At 42.8% G+C, this 21,296-nt stretch overlaps 1 protein-coding gene across 4 annotated transcripts in view; it reads left to right on the forward strand.

Annotated features, from left to right (window-relative positions):
- LOC100650048 (brain tumor protein) overlaps positions 1-20,879 on the forward strand; it is a 109,449-nt gene extending 88,570 nt beyond the window's left edge. For all 4 annotated transcript variants that reach the window (XM_012313100.3, XM_012313096.3, XM_012313094.3 and 1 more), the window contains one exon: positions 3,578-20,879. In XM_012313100.3, the coding sequence (XP_012168490.1) occupies positions 3,597-5,996 (2,400 nt within the window). In that variant the 5' untranslated portion in view covers positions 3,578-3,596 and the 3' untranslated portion in view covers positions 5,997-20,879. The remainder of the gene's footprint in view (positions 1-3,577) is intronic.
- Positions 20,880-21,296: the final 417 nt, after the last annotated feature.

Genomic DNA, 21,296 nt, shown 5'->3' on the forward strand with positions numbered 1-21,296 from the left:
CGACATGGTCGACGGCTAAGAGATTTTCCCGGTGACTCGCCAGGCTGATTCGAGAGACCTTTCTCGTCCAAGGTCGTAGATCGCAGCGGTCACCGCTATAGGTATTCTTTTCGTCTCTTCTCCCTCTCTCCTTTTCGAGTGACAGCGGCTGTACGAGGAACATGGCGGGGAGTAGGGAGTCAATACACTCGCGGGGTCTATGAGTTGGCAAGCACTGGGAGGGGAAACGCGGCGTGGCACGGCTCGGCTCGGCTCGGCTCGGCGTGACCCCTGAACGACGTTCATCGATCGGGGTGCACGCACTCTACCTCCGGCACCGCGCTCTTCTATCCTGCCTCTTCCCTCGTCGCCTTCCTTTTCCCTTCCCTTTCAAATTCCCCCTCCCATTTACCTTCCCCTTATCCTTCCCCTTATCCTTCCCCTCGTTCTTCCCCTCGTTCTTCCCCTTTCTTAGCCACTCTGCTTCATTTTCGATTTACAGTTTCCCATTGTTACTTCCTCCTAGGAATCCTCGCTCTCGTAACGCCAGAACTACCAAACCAGTCTAAATGACTAGCGCCAAAGAAGGATCTTAAAAAATGGCCATCTTTGGACTTGTTTGCGAACGAGAAATTCTCGCAGGACATCCAACAAGGAGATGGCAAGAGCCGCGAGATCTCGAATGAGGAGTCCGCTGTACGTGCGTTCGATGCTTTAGGTCGACGCTGAAACAGCCCGAAAGGATCTTAATTTTCGAGAAAACGATACAAATATTAAGCATCGAATGCGTGCCATTTCCTCGCAGGAACACATTTCAAGGAAAAGAAGGGGAAATGGAAAGAAACGGGAGCAAAGACGAAGCTTCGTCTTCTTCGGATATTCGTCCATCCGCATTGATCGAAGTTTGAAAGATGGTCGTCGGCTATCGTTCTCGCGTAACTTGGATTTTGTCGATTCCAAACTGCGCTGGATTTGTCAACAGAATTTTTAAACAACGCATAACGTGGTTCTACGTGTCTTATCCGAGGTGACGTTAGCCTCGCTATGGAGACAAAGTATTTTTTTATCGTCATTCGACGAGTCTAATTGGTCGAGGTACAATTCGAAACGTTCGATACCCGTACTTTGCTGTGTTTGCTCGTTATACGCGGTAAATTATGCGCGAGCGAACCAGTTGTATAAACTTAATTATAATTACATATACGGGTTTAATGAATTGAAGTAGACCGTTCCTCTTTTTAAATATTACTCGTCCCCGAGACTCTCTCGTGACATAATCCATTGAAATAAATTTGCTGGATTACTCGCGATTAAAAGCGAAATAACCACGTTCCATTGTTCTCGAAATACGCCTCTTTTGATATTCACTATGTTAAATGTAGCCTCTAGCGACCTCGAGTCCGCAAGTGCTTCCCTTAGGAGCATTCACCTTTTATCTTGGGACTCGATCAAAATTCCTGCACGAAGGTACCGCGTACCAGAGAGAAGAGTAGCTAGCCCGACTTCAGAAGCGTTTCCTGGAGCGACCAGACGCTCTTTGTTCCATCCATTCGGTTATTCGAGCATTTTCCTTCCCTCCTTCCTTCCTTCCTTGCTTCTTTGCCCATCTCGCTTTTCTCCGCGCTCTCGTCGTCGTCGTTCTCTTCTCCGCTTATCCGCTGTATGTACAGAGCGTAGAAAAATCCTTTGCTCTGGCCGTATTAGGTGGATCTTACGTCTTCAGCTCGATGGATCGATCTGCTGAAAAACTTGCCGCGAAATTGAAATTCAAGGTTAAGGCCAATTTTGCGAAAAAGATTTTATAATACACTTTCTGCGTTCTTTTCGATCGAATCGTATTCTTCTATCGTTGGAAGACTTCTTAGACAGTAGCAGGTACGTTAATTGCTTCCTCTGTGGAGTATACTTATCCCTATCTGCTTCGTAAATATACTAACCTCAAGCATAAATACGATACAAAAGTGCGTAACTATTGTACAACATTTACCATACCGTACAATGCGAATACTCCACAATGAGTAACGATATAATCATGCAGTACTAAAGTTTTATAATGTTCCGAGGAATAGGAAAGAATTTCGTGGTGGAAATTAAAAAGCCAGGTCGAGACACGGAAAATTCGAAGATTTAGAGATCCACGAAACGTCTCTTTTCATCGAATAGCCAAGTTTCGTTACAAGATGTTTGTCCTACGATTTTTAAAGAAAACGCGCGCGTTCGATCCGTGGAAAAGCGAACGCGTGGGACATCGTAAACTCAGTCGTGCCAACTAGAAGAGACGCGATAACCTTCGCATTCGCGACCTTGGACTCGCAGGCTACTGCCTTTTTCCTTTTGCTCTCATCCGTCCATCTACCTACCAGCAATCGAGTAAAACAGGACCATCCAGTCGACCGATTTAATTAGAGAGGCGACATTTTTCCGTGATGAATCGTTGGCGAGTCATCTGCAAAGAGTAGGGAGACAAGTTTGCGTCGGAGTTGACTCGTCAAGACGATTCAACGATTACACAGAAACAACTTCCGGCATGTGCCATTGTGGGCGAGATGCCGATAAATGACAAACGGGTCACGCCGGTGATCGCTGTGTTTTTACGTTCGCATCGCGACTGTCCGACGATCGCTGCTTCAGGATCGTTACGGTAAACGGTTTCGTGTGCAAATTGATCTTGGACGACGAACACCGAGATTCCGTTACCTGCTGACTCGAGTTTTTGCACGACGGTACGATTTTTTAAATGCTCCCACTGGAAATCATTAAATACAGTGTAAATACTACGAATTAACACGTAGTTTGGTAATCGTAAAAAACATTTTTGACAGTTCGACGTAGATTTTCGTGCCTTTATCGTCGTTGCGATATCTTTACTTAATGCGTTCCATGCCGATAAGATTATGCTCATTATCATAATAAATTGCACTTGTCCCTAAGATTCTCGATATTCGTTGTATGATATAAGTATTTCAACCGGTTAAACGATCGGTCGCGATGGATAGAGATAGGCTATATATGTTTATATTTCTCAGAAGAAAGGGAATAAAAAGAGGAATAGATATTGAAAAATTAATTTCTCGCATATCGTAGAAAAGGTTGGGACGTCAGGACAGCGGAATTTTTAATCAAAAGTTTAGAAACGTTAATTCTTATGGTAATAGTAGTATTAGCGTTGAGTAAGATCGACTCCTCAGGATACGTATAGATAAAATCAAGGCGAACAAATTTATTCGCGTAATTTTAGCGTGCAATGTACGTTTAACGGATCACCGATTCCTGCCTCCTTTGATTATTCTCTTATTTGTCACGATATAAAAATATATTTCGAGAGAAAGTCAACGTGGTTGGATGCGTTTTAATTTCACCTCTTTAACGGCGAGGAGAGAAACACGGGAGATACGATCTCGATGCCATAGCCTAATTTTTCCGCTAAAATACAACTCGCGGTCGAAACGACGAATAAGAGAGCAATTAAAAGCGATAATGGCAAAATCTGTATGCGGAACCGAAGAGAAAAGTCGAGATCGGTCTTGTTTGTAAGAAAAGAAAAGTAAGGCATAGCTGAGAAAGATTTCTAAAATAAATCGTCGATTTCTGTTAACAGGGATGCCGGTTGACTGAAGATGGCCTCGCCGACACTCTCGCTGGAATCGCGCGCGAATTCCATCGGATCCCTAGCCTCGCTGTCCCCGCTTACGGTGAGCGGCAGTTCCCCGCCTGCGAGCGACTCTGCGATCTGTGACGTCGACAGCTGCGACCTTTGCCTCGACTCGCAGAAACCTGGAGAGGCACCCTGTCCGCGGTGCCGATTAGGAGGCGCCGGTGGAGTTCGTTGTACCGGTTGCAAATCCACGGAATCCGACGCTGTAGCTCGTTGCTTCGACTGTGCGAATTTTCTCTGCCCAAATTGCGTGATGGCGCATCAATTTATGCATTGCTTCGAGGGCCATCGCGTGCTCAATCTAGGCGACTCGAAACTCGAGACGGTGACCACCGGCTCCGCTACCACCGAACTGCCGAAAAACAATCTGGTGATCAATCTTCACGCTAGCGGAAACAGCGAAAAAGTACCTTACTGTCCCCGGCACAAGCAGGAGCAAAAATACTTCTGTCGTACTTGCACAGCGCTAGTCTGCAAAGAGTGCGCCATTTCCGACCATCCTGGCCCGTTGCATGACTGCGCGCACATCTCCGAGGTAGGGATGCAGCAGCTAGAGGCGATGACACGAGTGGTTCAAGAGTGCAAAGCGAAAGCCGCGGACGTGAGAGCTGCCGTGAAGGCAGCCGACCACGGCGCAGCCCGACTACAAGTGCAGTATCACAAGGCGCAGAACGAGATCAACGACACTTTCCAGTTCTATCGATCGATGCTGGAAGAGCGTAAGCAAGAACTGCTAAAGGAGCTGGAATCGGTCTTCTCCACCAAACAAATATCTCTCGGCGTTCTGACGCAGAAAGCGAACGACATGGCCGACAAGATGCTGCAGACCTGCGAGTTCGTCGAACGATTGACCAAGTATGCCACCGTTACCGAAGTGTTGATGGTGAAGAAGCTTCTCGACTCGAAGCTACAGCTGCTGCTAAGTTACACGCCGGACATTGCCGGTCAGACCGCCGACCTCGAGTTCGTCAGCAACTACCAGGCCATTCAGGTAGGCGTGCGAAACACGTTCGGCTACGTTCGAAGCAACAACGAGAGCAACGCCGGCCCGATTGGCAAACAGCCACCCATCGCTAGACCAACGACAATGTCGAACAACGGGAACGGCGGAAGCAACGCCAACAGCGGATCTAGTAGCATCGGCACTTTGGGAGGTTTGCTCCTGGATCGATCTTACAGCAACGGCCTGATATCCTCATCCGGTTCTACCTGCGCCTCGTCCACGTCGCCATCGTCCTTCGAGTCCAATAGCACGGTGATTACGAAGCGTTTCAGCTCGGCCAACAGCCTAGGTCCGTTCCCCACCACGATCAGCGATCTCAGTTTGAACGGTATTAACGCGAATCCTTACGAGAAATGGAGCAACGGAGGCAGCGACGCGTTTCCGGTGGTGTCCACGAACGACCACTTTCCGATGGCGACGTCCGTCGTTGTGGCGGCGAACGCCGCCTCGTCCGACTCCGTTTTAGGCCTGACGTCGAAACTGATGTCCGCCGCGGTGATATTCCCGCCAAAGTCGCAGATCAAGCGACAGAAGATGATCTATCATTGCAAATTTGGCGAATTCGGGGTAATGGAAGGACAGTTCACCGAGCCGTCCGGTGTTGCGGTGAACGCGCAAAACGACATTATCGTGGCCGACACGAACAATCATCGGATCCAAATATTCGACAAAGAGGGCAGATTTAAATTCCAATTCGGCGAGTGTGGAAAACACGACGGTCAATTGCTGTACCCGAATCGTGTGGCCGTGGTGAAAACGTCCGGCGACATAATCGTTACCGAACGCTCGCCGACCCATCAGATACAGATATACAATCAGTATGGTCAGTTCGTGCGTAAATTCGGAGCGAACATCTTGCAGCATCCGCGCGGCGTAACGGTCGACTCGAAGGGACGCATAGTCGTCGTGGAATGCAAAGTGATGCGCGTGATAATTTTCGACCAGACCGGCAACGTGCATCAGAAGTTCGGATGCTCGAAGCACCTGGAGTTTCCAAACGGGGTGGTGGTAAACGACAAGCAAGAGATTTTCATCAGCGACAATCGCGCGCATTGCGTGAAGGTGTTCAATTACGAGGGCTCCTATCTGCGACAGATCGGCGGAGAAGGGATCACCAACTACCCGATCGGGGTAGGGATCAACGCCGTCGGCGAGATACTGATAGCAGACAATCACAATAACTTCAACCTGACCATCTTCACTCAAGACGGTCAACTGGTTTCCGCTCTGGAGAGCAAGGTCAAGCATGCCCAATGTTTCGATGTGGCTTTAATGGACGACGGATCGGTCGTGCTAGCCAGCAAGGATTATCGACTCTACATTTATCGTTACGTACAAGTACCGCCGATCGGCATGTAGACCAGCGACAAATCACGACGCCGACAACGATCGTCTGTCGTCGTTTTCATTGTTGTCGTTGTCGTAGTCGTAGTCGTTGTCGTTTTTATCGCCATCGTTTCGACGGCCACACAGCCACGATCTCATGGATCTTTTTTTACTTACACTTGCCTATCTTCTTCTTCACCCACCTACCATCACCGCTCGCGCTCACTTTACCTATCCATCTTCGCCGCCCGCTCGAACCACCTCACTTCCGTTTACGAAACTCCGATTACGAGACGAAACAACAAGATGCAAGCGTACGCGAGCGAACACGCGTTCACCCGACAGCTGTCGAAATTTCAGACGATGACAGGCCTTATTTACACGGACATGGGCGCGTACGCGCGTGCGACCAAGCTGCGCGCCGACTAGACGATAACCGGTCAACGAGTTACGTTCTCTGTCGCTTTCGGACAGGCGTGTGACGTCTTTCACGCGGGTACGCGCTTCGGACGATTAAACGCGACGATTAAACGCGACGATTCTTCGAACGAGGATTCGAGGGTTTGACGAGAGAAAAAAGACGGGAAAGAAATCGATGGTAAATTTATGAAAACTCGTAGGGCACTCGACAGCCAATGGGCGCTTCGTGACACGCACGCGTGCAATCCTCTTGAAAACGCGTACGCGCACACGTATCAGATGCTCGTACAAAATGGAGAAACGCAGGCGAGTTTGGAACGCCGATTTTCTCGCGCGCGGAACGTAGCCGCGCGCGCACGAAAAATGAAAAGTCACACGAGACGTGTAGGCGCATACACGCAGAGAAATTACTTGTTAATGTTGTTATAACTGAAAATACTGTTGTTGTTGTTTAGTTGTAGAGCTCGCCGCCGCTAGTCACTCCATCCTCAATCTCACCACTCTCTTACCTTTCAGCCTTTCCCATTTTACTCCCTATCTGTCAGTTCTTGTCGGTTACGTCTCCCATTTTTCCACGAAAATACAGGGTGTATCAGTTTCTGTAACATCGAAACTTTGTCGGTACGTTTCATGGATCTAAATAGGAAAACGATGTTACGTAAGCATGGGTCGCTTAAAACTTTGTCGAAAAGTTACGACGAAAATACGAGATACGCGCGGTTGCTGGCTGCAACGCGCGAACGAATCATTCACATCTCGATCTATTTATGGGAATTACGTTTACGAAATTTCTATTCGAGATGTGGTATAATCGCGCTTAAGTTTCTTGGCGGTACAAATTCGAGAGCATTCGAAGACTGAAATCGTCGAAATGCCGATTTTGCTTCTACCTTTATTTTCGTTTCGCTTCGCTTCGATAATAAAAGAATGAAGAAAAAGTATTTTCTCGCAACTTTTCAACGAGCTTGTTAAACCATCCATGGTCGTAACTCGCCTATTTAGACACCCAAATATATCGAATGTTTAAAACTTTTGACCGTTAAAATCCGAAACACCAGATCCGTTCATACCCTTGTTCACACTTCCCGCTCCATTCTCCTTTCCGTCAATTTCCTTGAGAAAAACCGCGAGGTGCGTGTTTCCGAAAATCTCGGATGCGTTATGTTTCTGCATGTATCTTAGTCGAATCGTGCTAACGATCGATCCGGCGGAACTCGGGACTGAAACTCGGCTTAATCGCACTCCACGAACACCGCCGTTCAGTCTCGTTCGTTTTCTTCCAACCCAGAGCGATAGGATTTTTCCATCGACTTGGCCGATTTACGGACGAATCGACGCCTGCGAGAGCTTGTTTCGTCGCTCTCTCTCTCTCTCTTTTTTCTCCTCTTACATGCATACGTAATTGGAAAATAACGCGGAGTACTCAATCGATGCTTAGACCTTTGCACCGCCTCGGATTACTCGTTGATCCAAGGACGATGATAATCGACAGTATCGATCGGCAACGCTGTCGAGGCTTGTCCGTTCTTCGAGCTTTCGCAAGCCTGTGAACTTTGAAGACTTTTCCTGTTTAACGACGGACAATGCTGCATCGACTTTTCCAAATCCTCTTTATCCTTACGTGTCGTTCTCTTGTCTCCCTCTTTTAAGGTGGTTAAGCATATGTTCTTTTTATATATATATATATATTATATTGTATACATATTTATATGTATGTGTTTCTTTTTTTTTTTTTTTTTTTTTTTTCATAGTAATCAACGACAACTCCGACGAACATTCGTCTTAAGATACGCTATTTTAAGTACGACAGTGACGACAGTCGAAGTTTTGTTCGCTTAATCGACTCTTCTTACCTTTGTTTCTCGATCGTTTCCCTCGAGAACTTTCCCTTTTGTTTTCTTTTAACGCGCCTTTTCCTTCGCGTATTACTTTATTTCGTTTCTCTTATTAACCCTGCTCGTTGCAAATAAGACTGTCTCGAAGAAACGTTCAACGTGTACGATTCGTTGACGACGGACGATTCTTTCGTATTTTGCTCAGACTCGAGACTATGTTGGTCGAAGGTTGAGAAGAGCACGACAGGTCGAAAAGTGGAAGCGGCGAGAAGCAGAAAAGAGAAGCGCGACAGGGTTAAACACACGCGGATAAGCAACGCGTACGATTTATGTTTCATTTTGACGATGGTGAGGTCGAGAGGCCGCCTGCCTGAAGGACGACGAGAGGTTGCGAAGAGAGAGCGCGCACGCGCGCGCCCGCGGAAAAGACTGACAACTTGGTTCTTCTCGTTCCTCGGTTCAACCTTCGTGCAGCCAAATGATTCGCGATTTCCATGAAATCGACGAAAGCTGGACAGACGCGCCATCTTCTCGTTTAACTTGATCTCCCTCTTCGGGGCAGTCTTCTAAGGATGTTCGATCGACGTCCAGAAGCGTGTCATTGAACGATCGTTACGATCGTTCGATGAGAAAACGGTAAGAAATGCGTAGAAAACAGCTGTTTCTCAGTCGCTCTCGAACATTTTTATTTCATTTTGCTGAATAGAACCGTAGTAGTGTTACGCTGTAGCGAGTAGTCGTAGTGAATCGTAGTGAAGCGATGTAACGAATTATTTGCTCGGTTCTGTTCCTCTCTGCATCGTTTCGTTCACACCGTTTCCTTTTCCACGACGTGTTGTGATTCAGCCAGAAACGATTCCTTCCTACCCTAAACGCACCCTAAATGTACCATCGCCATTGCGATCCATCGCACCGTTACGATTACCATCACCGTCGTTATCATCGCCACCTATCACCGATACTATCACCGATACTATCCTCTTTCGAGTATGTTGGTTTCTTTTTCCTTGCTATAATTGATAAAAACGTGTGTTACGCTAGTAACCTTTTTTTAATTTGAATGTATAGTATTAATATATTTTGTTGGGTGAATCGACGATGATGGAAACCTCGCGCCAGGTTCCGCCACGTGACTTCATGCATGTTTACTATTACAAATATTATTATTTTTATTATATTATTATTGTATGTATTGTATGTATGTATGTATGTATGTTTGTATGTATGTACGTACCAATTATTATTATTATTATTATTATTATTATTATTATTATTATTATTATTATTATTATTATTATTATTATTATTATTGTATCATTTCTATGTTTATATATTCATTATTTAAGCACCATACGTCAGATACCGTGAGAGCGTTATGATTCTTGAAGCATATCTTTGACAATGGAATATACCTAATTATTTTCTGATAACGTGTCATTGGATATGTAACGAGGTTAGCTGGCGTCCCTCGGTGTCGAAAAGTACAAAACTATGAATTACGAGGATCTTCCGAGACGTCGTCAATTTTCTTATTCGATGCGAACTATTCGCGGGAGTCGTACGATCAGGTCGCCCGGAAGTTGTGGAAAGTCTGATAGTCGGTCTGCAATTTTCGGCACATCGATCCAGGCGATACGACGTCGAATGAAAAATTTGTTAATTCGATAGTCTTGTTATATTTCCGTTTAACCGTGGTTTGATCGCCGAGTTGATTCGAACGGACGTATCTGGCGCGGTAAAACGACATTCGGCGTCTACCGGCTGTTAATTTTACACGCGTCTCAGATACAAACTGTCACGGTCTTGTCGTTTCAAAAGTATCCGATTTTTTATCAAAATTTACCGGTTTTTTTAATTTTCCGCTTTGCAGCGACACAGGCGAAACAAGTAAATGTTCGTAATTCGACGTAAACTTGAAATTGAAATTAAAAGTTGGAAACATTTTCGCGTTACCTGGCAGAGAGATGACTGGATTTAGGCGACAGTTACCGGTGGATACGTCCTTTTGATACGACACGGCGGTGCTAGTTTTGTATAATTTCGGATTTCTCGTCCGACTAAATCGATGTCACCTAATTGCTCGTTCCTGAAATTTTCGAAACGTTCGAGAGTCTCGAATGGAATTCGGAACATTGACAAATTAGATGGAAATTGTTAGATGGTACTTAGAATTCGTGGATAAAGAAATAATAGGCGAGTTCGTTCGTATTCTAGTTGATTAAGTTTGATCAGCGAATATCTTTTTCCTTGAATAGGAAATCGTTATCGTTAAAAATCGATGTATTTTCCTTAGTCTATCTATTTCGTAATTAATTCATAACAGTACGTATTGAGAAGTTGTTAATGAAATATTTTGCGCTGTGAAACAGGTTGTGCCGCCTTAAAACTTGTTAAACTTCTTTCGTATGTGTTTTCATAGCGATCTACGGTGGAATGGTATTAAGGCAATGATCAGTGAGAGGAAGGAGGAAAGTTGTGGAAAGTTGATAGAAGATCCTTGATAATTCGTCGTCGTTATATCGTTCGCTATTCGAATCGAGGTCCTTACACGTTCAATCTTAACATCTTCACGCCAGACACGCGCTCCGTCAAAACCGACCAACGTTCTTCCACTGAATCGTGCAATTCGGTCGACTCTGCCGCGATCCTCGCGCAATTCGTCCGCTTCGATCTCGCTTTCGTTTCGGCGGGCGAAAGTAAACGTTTCTTTAACGTTTTGGAAATTAAAAGGTCGTTACCGTTATCAAAACATACCGATGGGATTCGCGTCGTATCTTGTCCGAGTGGCAAGAAGATACTTTGAACGTACTTTTCGCTAAAAAGATAGGATCGGACGGTGAACGAATGAAAGGGCGCAGCAGGGTGAATTTGTCTCTCCTGTTCGTGCGAAGCTAGCGGGGCTCTGGATTCGACGAAAGGAGACGGCGCGACCGAGCTACGCGATCTGTCAGACGGAAGAACAACGAAAGTACGATCGGACAATTAGACGGGCTATCGTCGTGTACATCTGCAGTATTCTAGCTAATTTTTGTCAGCGACGGTATGCTAGACACACGGATAGAAACGCGAGTAAAAAACGAAATTAGAAGGAGCATAGAGAGAATCGAGGAAAGGGACAACCGGTTGAGATACATGGAAATTTTCACGTTATTCCGTATTGAATACCTTACTGCCAAAAAATCGTCGAGATTTCCTTTTCGTACGGTTCTTTCGTTTTTCAATTACTTTTCGCCTTTGTGTTTCTCGTCTTTCCACCTTTCTCTTTCGGTGAAAACGACGAAGAGTCGAAATAATTACATCGGACTTTCTTCTTTGCAAGAGACAAAGTACGTAACAATTTATTCCATTAAGATCTGCATCACAAGATATCTGTCCATTAGTATTTAAATCGCGTATTCTTGTTTTGATTCGTAGTTATTAATATTATTATTACTCGTATTACTATTATTTTTTTATTTTATTATTATTATTGCAATTATTATTATTACTATTATTACTATTACCGATTAGTTATTGTATCATTAATATTATTATTACCGCGTAAACTATAATAATATGGCTGTAGAGAAAAATGAACATCGGAACGAGACGATGCCACCTTGCCCAGCTAGCCATCACTACCACTGTTTTTCCCTTCCGTTACTCATAGCATCCTTCGAGAAATACGAACGAAAATGAAAAAACCTGGTATACACTTCGATATGCGTTATTTCCAAAGTGAGGATCGAGATGTACGTGTATGCGTGTGTGCCTGAGTGTTTTCTTGTATGCGCGCGCTCTTTGCATCCGAAAGAAGCGGTACCGAAGCACATAAAGAAAAACAAACATGCGACTCTCTCCTTTTTTTTTGTACTGGTTTGTTATGTTATTTTTTTTTTTAAACGATACAACCCGATTGTTCTTAATTTAAATTGTAAATCGTATTTTTGTTTGTTTTTTTAGTTATTTTTTGTTGTAAAATGCTTTTTAATAATATTTTCAGTTCACATTACACCGACAACTGGCAGTTTTTTGTCTCACTTTATTTCTTCTTACTCTCGCTCGCTTCTCCGTACCTCCTTTCGTCCCCGAAAACACACCACTTGTGTACCTTTTTTTTTATTTACGCTTCATCGATCCCCAACCCCCAACTATACGTACACGCGTCATAGAATTTTAACCCTGTTCCGTTCATTTGCCCATTATCGACACGTTTGTATTTTCCTAATCTTATTTGCTAATCTTATCAAGTAGCTCTCTATCTTTAAGGGCAATACGAAGAAATTGTTGTCGGTATACGTCAACGCTTCTTAGCTTTTTCAACCTTTGCCATTCGCTATCCTACTTGTACGTGGAAACAATGTACAGGATGAAACGACTCTTTGTTATATTTCTAATTTTGTTACTCATAGTCGCGTGTCGAGACAAAACTAAATTTATTACACGCCAAGTGTCCCCATCAAGAACCAAAGATCGACTGAATATTCGATGTAACGTTTCCCACGGTTAATCGATATTTTTGATTTTACGGTCGACGATGATCATCGCTGATCTGCTACAACGACCCAACCAAGAACTTGTAGTTTTTTAGTTGCTGGTATAAGAGAAACGATCGTTCCTTACGTTTTCTATCGATTGAGCCGCTATCGTATCGTCGCGAGACTATAACAGTTGAGAACATTCAAACACGTTTTTCCTAAAGTCGTGAATTTTGCGTCATTGTCGCAGAAAATGAGCGTTATATAGTAAGAAACGTTATAATCGTGTTCAAGGACATTTTGGAAAGTGATTTAAGCGAATTTTTAAAATGCTAATATTCTATATATATATCGATCGATGACTCGATGAATCCATTAACGACTGGTGGTTGACGTCTTTCGTTTCATTGGTATGTGTCACCACCCCATAACTTCATTACGCGACCCATAAGAATATGTAAGAAGCTCTCGTATACTTGATTGTTTGTTACATATTTTCTTAAGACGCGAACAATAAAATTAAAGCATAGAAATTCCACGATCGTAGCAGGGTTAATCAAAATTTCGTGAAACATTAACGATTTCGTAACTCTCGTTTTTACCGATACAACCGTCGGTTCGCGATTTGTTAAATATTTTGATTATACTTTTATAAAAATGTAATAAATTTTCACAGAAGGAAACGCAAGATAATTTATTTTCATTGTCGGAATTGTCTTCAACTAATACGAATTGTATCATTGTCAAAGAGGAAACGTTTCAAGACCTTTCTGTTCCATTTTTCCATCGAACAAAATACGCTGCAACATCGGTGCAACGTTGTTTCCTACTAGAAATTCGACGCGATCATAAAACTATTTTATCGTATCGAATCATTTGCTTCTTTCGCCTTCTGTACGATAAATCCCTCACTGTCCCATTTCCTTATTTCTTTCGATATCTAAGTTTAGTTAAATCCCGTTGCGAAACACATTCCTCGAAAACTCCAGTAGAAACATTCCATTTTAGTAAGAGATTAGTTGATATATATTTTACGATTATAGTTTTTAATATCGTTTAAAAACACGTCTTCGTTACAAAATTCAATTCGCCGGCTGGATCGTGCCGCTTCCACGCTTGTTTCTGCTTTTACGAAAATTTGAACGATTCAAAAGATCGGAGATTCTCAAGTACTATCGACTGCGTATTTTCGTATAAATGAAAAGAGCGACCCAAAAACCAGAGTTCTTTTCGTCTATTCTGGGTCCTATAATTTTGGTATTGATTTTTGTGCCAATTATTATTCAGTTCCCAACTTTTCACGTTACGAACATCAGTGCTTGTGTCTTAAAAGATTGGAACATTTTTTGATATTAAACGTTATTCGATATGATATTCAAGTTCAAAATTCGTCGTTGACATAAAGTCGAGGAATTTTCTTTCACCTCTCAGAAACTAACGATTGGCTCAATTTGAAAATTTCTTGCCATACGCGTCTCACCGCAAGCGGAAAATTCAGTTCCAAAATCGTGGGATTAAAATTGAGCGACTGACAAAATTTGCTATTCTTTGGGTCATTGGCTCTGCTTCGTTCGTTAACTATTTCACTTTGAATATTTTACATATTTTTGCATATTATACATCGTGTGCGCTCTTGCACCTTCGAATTTCTCATAAATTTATAAAAATCCGCAGTCTGATCACGAGAAAGCACCCCTAAACGACAAACGAGTTACGATTACGACAGAAAGATCGAGCGAGAATTATTTGTAACGAAGACATTGCTTGTGGCATGTACTTAGTACCAGATGTGTGTTTTCTCATTATTTTTCTTTTGCACGCGACGCATTTCTGCGTGGAATTCGATCTTAAGTTTTCATTCGTCGAACGCGAAGAGAACGACTCGAGAGAACTGCAGGCCTAAATTTAAGAAACCAACAGATGCCAAACCTTATTATCGTTAATATTCACGACACGACTGAAACGAACAAACTGAAGGCTGAACCAAGCGAAAATTTTCAACTTATTCGATTGGAAAATTTACAAATACCGTTTATTCGTGTCTATAAAATGTTTAATTAGGGGAAAGTTCGCTACATTGGACCGCTTAAGAAGGTACATCGAAAACGTGTTTATAGCTTTGAGCAGGAAAATTTGAGAACAATTTTAGCATTGTAAGCGATACATACATCTGATAAAGTAGGTTGAAACGCTATATGGCTAATCGGGGAAAGATATTTTCGTCAATGATCCGGCGTTGGACGATATCCTAAATTGGACCATACCTGTTTTCCTTTATTTTGGATAAGAACTTTATATTTAAAAAAGAATACTTATATCCCAAGAAAGATAAAAAATATCTCCGAAAACTGATATGCGTTTGAAGAAATAACCAATCGCTGTTAGTACAGCTCAAGTGGACCCGTTTCTTACGATGAATCCACTCTTCTACCACGACTGATTCCAATGATGCAAACAACCAAACGACACAAATGCAATCTTCGTCCTCTTCATCCTCCGATTCGCTCGAACGATCCTGTACCATAATCTGTTTCTTTTTTGAAATGTAGCGGCTACGACAGTTTCAACGGAAGCCAGCTTTTTCCGTTTCTCGAATTCCATTTTAGCCATAACTCGAATATCCTTCTTATCGTCGGATCTACGTTTTCACGTAACTTTTGGTACATTATATCCCCCGGCTATTTCGTTTAAACCTGCGATATCATTTTTATATGCCGTTATGGCTCCTTTCATAGTTCTTCGTCCCATTTCCCATATCTTTCACACGGTGATTTTTATCCTTAAGAAAAGAAAAACGTCCCATAATTCACTTCGGTCTAACTCGAGGACCATTAAATGTTTCAATTTTAACGTGCACGTGCGATGAAGAAAAATCAGTACCAGTATCGGATAAACGTTGCGATAATATCAAAGATATGACTCTTCTTAAAAAATTATATTCCTAAGAATCCAAAATTTATCTACCAGACAAAAGTTACAGTTTGACGGAATCACACCAGCCTACATAAAAATAAAGTATTCGTCACACTGCAGCTGTTATTCGTTCTACAGTGTTTTGTTTCAATGCTATTACTAAGCAACGTGTAAACTATAATTTCATAAGACAACCTCTATGGGAATAAAGACTATGGTCCAATTTAAGAACTGTTGGGTGGTTCGGTTTAAGGAACTAACCCGGTCTCAACGTTTACATGTAACGAACAGAAACTAGTACTCGTATCGGATAAACGTGACGATAATATTTAAAGCAACGATAATATTAAATTAAAATGACCCTCCTATATAAAAAATTATATCCGTAAGAATTCGCAATTTATCTCGCTCAGAAGTAACGACTTGTATGAAGTAAAAGCAGAATTATATCGGCCAGCATCGAAACAGAGCAGTCACCACACTGCAGGCAGCATGAAAGCGGCAACTGCATGCGAAAAAATGTCACTTGAGACAATGTCTATGCGAGTAAAGATTATGGTTCGATTTAGGATCCGGTTCGAGTTAGGGAACTTTCCCCTATTTTTCAAGTAGACCAATTCAAGATACGAGAAACTGTTTATTATATAAATCCTAGTTGGATAATTCACCATATAATTTGCTATTGGCATCGGATTAATGATTACCGATCAATCAAATGTCCACAAACTTCAACAACGTTGATGGATCCTTTGCTTCGCTCGAAAAGCTGCGTTCCTTTTTTGCCTATTCTCGTGTCAATTTCATATTGCAATTCCTAGCACTAAAGCCTGACGCTACAGATATTCCACGATTCAAAAATAAATATCGAAATTTCCTTGATGTCCTTTGATCCCATACTTGAAAAAATTTCTATCGTAAAGGAAACAGGAATAGATGGTTAAAGTTTGAAATCCATTCAACGATATCAATCTGTCGCGCTGCTACGATGCTTTTCAAATGTCATAAGTTGATCGATAGGAGTATCTCAACTTTCCACTGGCTTTGCAAAGGATAAGGATCATCGAACGAGAAGTCGGTGAAATGGTTGCGTAAGAGATCGAACGAAGCAGCGAACAGAGATCTGGAAGTAAAAAGCAATTCGCCAGAAACTTCACGATGCTTGGCGGTATCGATTGCCGGAAGTTAATATTAATGAAAAAAAAAAAACAAAAATAACGACTTTTTAGATACCTATAGCGGATTGTAGATGTCGCATAATATATATTTTTGTACGTTCGCAATGTGCGTATTTAAGGCAATCGCGTCGAATATCGTTGAAGACAGGCAATCACGAGAGGGCAGAGAGAAAGAGAGAGAGAGAGAGAGAGAAAAAGTTTTCTTTCGTGACAAGAACAACAAAAATCGTCACATTCGTGATTCTTCGGGATTCAATCGCGTTATCGGTAGCTCTGTTCCGACGTCTCGCGAACGTTCTGGTTCGATCGTTCGGGACAGTCCTGACGACGATTCGGGAAGAATCACGAATACGTCAGCTGGTCGACGGGAAGGTTAAAAATCTGAAAATCTATGCAGAAAACGTAACCGCAGTGATTCTAATTGATCGCTTGAACTGGAAGAGAGGAGGAGAAATAGAGAAGCGGCAGCAGTGCAAAAAATTCCACTTGGACGAACGACGATTAATTTCCAAACGGTAGTAGCGGCGCGCGGCGACTCTGTACGTAATCAAGGCAAAAAACGAAAAAAGAAAAAAAAGAAAAGAAACAATGAAAGCAAAAAGTTATACTCTCCCCGGGCCCAAGTAACGTTACTTTGTGAGAGAAAAACGAAAAGCTGAGAGACGACTAAAGTGAGATGATGTGAAAGTGACATGCAAATTTGTCTACGAGTGTAAGAGAGAGAGAGAGAGAGAGAGAGAGAGAGAGAGAGAGAGAGAGAAGAACGAAAGAGACGAAAGAGACGTATGTATGCACGCGTGAATGACAGAAAACCAGATACAACATCGGGTGAGCTAGATTGTACGATTGGAGAGAGAGAGAGGCACTATTTTTAACTTGAAAAAAAAAAAAGTAATTACTCCAAATATTGTTGCATGCTTAGTTATCGTATTATAGTCGGGAACGACGTTTTAACGCTAATGAGGTATAACTGAACTGTAAGAAACGACAAACCCGAAATCGGTCGGACAGCAGCGACGAGAACCTCCGTGTCGCGGCACGATCGATTTTTTTCTTAGACCGTAAGCGGTATACACGTATTAATTACTATTGTACACGTACGTCATTACGATTATTATTATTACTATTATTATTATTATTATTACCATCGTCATCGTTATCATTGTTATCGTCATTACCATTACGCTACCATGGTCATGGTCATTAATTAATCGCGTGATTACGATTACCATAACGGTATGTGGATACACGCAGTGTACCCATGGACGATCGACGATCGACGAGGAACATACTGAGATCGATCGAACAACTTTCAGAAACAAGAACAGTGTTCGAGATACGGTGCCACGAGACACCTCTAACGTTCATTATTCCATTAAATCTTCGACTATTTATTCGATGTTCTGCTCGGAGAAAGATTTAATCGTTTTCGACTTTAAAGCATAGGACGTAACGTTTTGTTCCGATCGAATCGACATTCTTTGCTCGAGATCTCGAGGATCATCGAAACGTGGGATACCCAGCCACGGTGATCGTCAGGCTCCAAGACCCGCGGATCACCTGTCGCGATCGGTTAGCAGGCGATTGCCAAATTGCCAAATTGGCGACGATGTCTCAAACTTTCGAGTAGGAGTCGTTGAGAATAAGCAGGAACAAATCGAACAGAAGCTCTGGTATTGTAGCCTACGATGGTTATCATCGAATATGGATAAATGTTGCCAAAATCTACGAGAAAATTATATCTCTTCTTGCTGCAATTAACTCGAAGAATTGAGTTGTTATCTAAGAAGAAAGGAATTTTCTCTTGATAATCGTCTTATTTAGTTACGTTGGTACGCGCACTTTGGTAACGTTATATTCTTGTCGAAATGATCCTCTCTGTAAGTTTAAACCAACGTGGAGAAATTTTTGGAAAGAAATACAAAATAGATCCGGGTGCGAGATTCTACTGTCGCCTATTCTCAGCGATTCGTAACTTTCGTTTTACCAACGTGGAAAGTTGAAAGAAACTACGAAACTAAACTCGTCTTTCCGAGATACGATATAAACCTATCCATTGTAAATTGGGCACAATCCCCGATTCCAAAGGAACCGCTTACGATTTCGAAAGATTGGAGGGGATATTTTTGAACGTGCAGGTATCCGCCAGAGTGATACCGGGCGAAAAAGTTATTCTTGTATTTCGCGGCGATGCAAAGTGTATGAAATTCTTCTGCGTTCTTCGGAAAAGAGGAAAATTGGGAACTTACAAATCGTAGGGGCATTCCGTTGCAAAAGCCGTTCTCGCGTATCAAAGAGGTCGTGTTACGTTCGTCGAGTGATAAATAGGCTAACGAAGATTCACGAACGCGCACTATTTTTCAAAGATAGAGATATACCTTCGTGACCATAAACTTACTTATGGTGTATGCTGTTGGCACGCGGAATATGGGAGAAGCGAGAGAAGAAAATTCTTAGTGAAACGGGCGGATCGAGCGAAAGTACCGAGCAGCCATCGCCGATCCTTCGATGAAACTGACAAATCAAAATATCGTTTTCATTCGCTCGCGCTCTTTTCATCAAAGTTGCCCGACTAACGGGCAAACGATACGAGTTTTACTACTTTGTTGAACAAACGAGAACGCGAGTTCTCGCAAAGATTCGATAGTTGGCATCGCGTATGCATCCATCGAACGATTTAGGCCTACTGTCCACGAAGCCTCGCTTCATAGAGGCCTAAGTCCAGTTTTGTCAGACGCGAGGATACGTCTACGCCTTGTTCAGTCTACGAAGCGTACATCGTGACACGTTTCGTCTCGTCGTTGAAACGTCGAGCGACGAGCAAGACGCTTTCATCGTGCATCGCTGCGTTACACCTACTCCCACTGTTTTCCCCGCACATTCTCGACACGATCGTAGATCGAAGCTCGCGTATCGACCGAAAAATCGCACGTACGATTAAGATCACGACGAAAACGAGCAACGACGAAGACGGTTGGCTGCCGTTTGCGCGGATAGCTGCGCGTTACTTGGCAATGATCGTTGCGTCGAATCTGATCGAGGATCTGATACGCGTCTATGAGGCGACGCTGCGTGGACGGTGAGTCTTGTTGGTAGCCAAGCGGCTGTTGGTTGAACGTCACTCGCCAAACGGGTGGCGCGATATTGTTTTCCGAGAATGGAGGAAAATCGGGCAACGAGCTCGTTCGTTCGCCTCGACGATGGACCACCGAGCGTCGAGTCGTCGCGGACGAGGTTGCAAAGACGACGAAACCTCGTGGTCGGTCTCTGCGCTCGGTCTTTCCTCGTTGGAAGAAAGTCGAAAGAGAACGAAGATAGGCAGAGGGATGGAGAGAAAGGGTCGAGTAGGATAACGTAGGATCCGTTGATTGTACAGCCATGTAGCGCAGTGTGTGTTGTAAGTTAAGGTATATTTTGTAGGATTAAATGTCGATCGTTTCTAACGTAAGTAATACGATAGCTTTGACAGGGGTGAGAATGAGCGCGCGCGTTATTATACGTGTTATACGCTAGTAGAGACAAAACGATCTCCAGTATTCCATGATGTGTGTAATTGTGATCGTTAATCACTCCCCACCCCCCTCCCCCCTGACGATTTTTATTTTTATCAAACGAGACACGATGGAACGAGGAGAGTCGAAAGGATTATCGAGCAACCGTTTGCCGGTATAATTAATCGCGCTGGTGTCGAACGTTATATAAGGGGTTTTAAAAAGTTTGTGATCGAGAAAGTAGGCTAGCGCAAGCGTAGTAGAGATAAAGGTGGAGTAGAAGGAACATTGACAAAACTATACGTATTTACGATACATCCGCAGAGAATCGACTGTTGTTTCATTGGCCAATTTTTCTCGTGCCGCCCATCATCTTGTTATTTACTGTGTCGTAAGTCGTGAATGATAAACAATATACGTCTTGTACGATTAAAATATCTAGTCATGGCCTCTCGGTAATTTATTAGTTGACGTTGCATGCAATGGATATTATAGGTCGGACGAAATCGAAGCAGCTCGGTTTCGTCGGAACATCTAAGTCATCGAATGAAGACGTTCACAGGGAGACACGCAATAATACACGTACGAAATAAAAAAAAAAAAAGATTACGTATGACGTGGCAAATGGAGTAGATGAAAAGAGAAAGACTGGCGGCAATTTCGTTGATGGTTAGGAGACTGTTTTGCTGTTTCGTGTGTCGTTGTGACGTCATCGCCCTCGCTAATTGCCACATTCTAATCGCTATTTATCTATTTATTTATTTATTTATCTATTTATTTATTTATTTATTTATACATTATTAACATTTACAAAGATCATTATATCACTTCTATCTATTCTCGTATTATTGTCGTTTTTCTCGATCAAATGATTTATTATTATTATCGATACTATTATCGCCAAAGTTCTATCACTGGTATTGCTACTCTTATCGCTCTATACACTGTTGCTAGCGATCCCTTGGTATCCAGTATCGGCAATACTTTTCACGCGTCATTTCATCATTGACACTTTATTACTCTATTTTTAATATCTTTATCT

This window comes from Bombus terrestris, chromosome 10, assembly GCF_910591885.1.
Source record: "Bombus terrestris chromosome 10, iyBomTerr1.2, whole genome shotgun sequence".
In the NCBI taxonomy this organism is placed as follows: domain Eukaryota; kingdom Metazoa; phylum Arthropoda; class Insecta; order Hymenoptera; family Apidae; genus Bombus; species Bombus terrestris.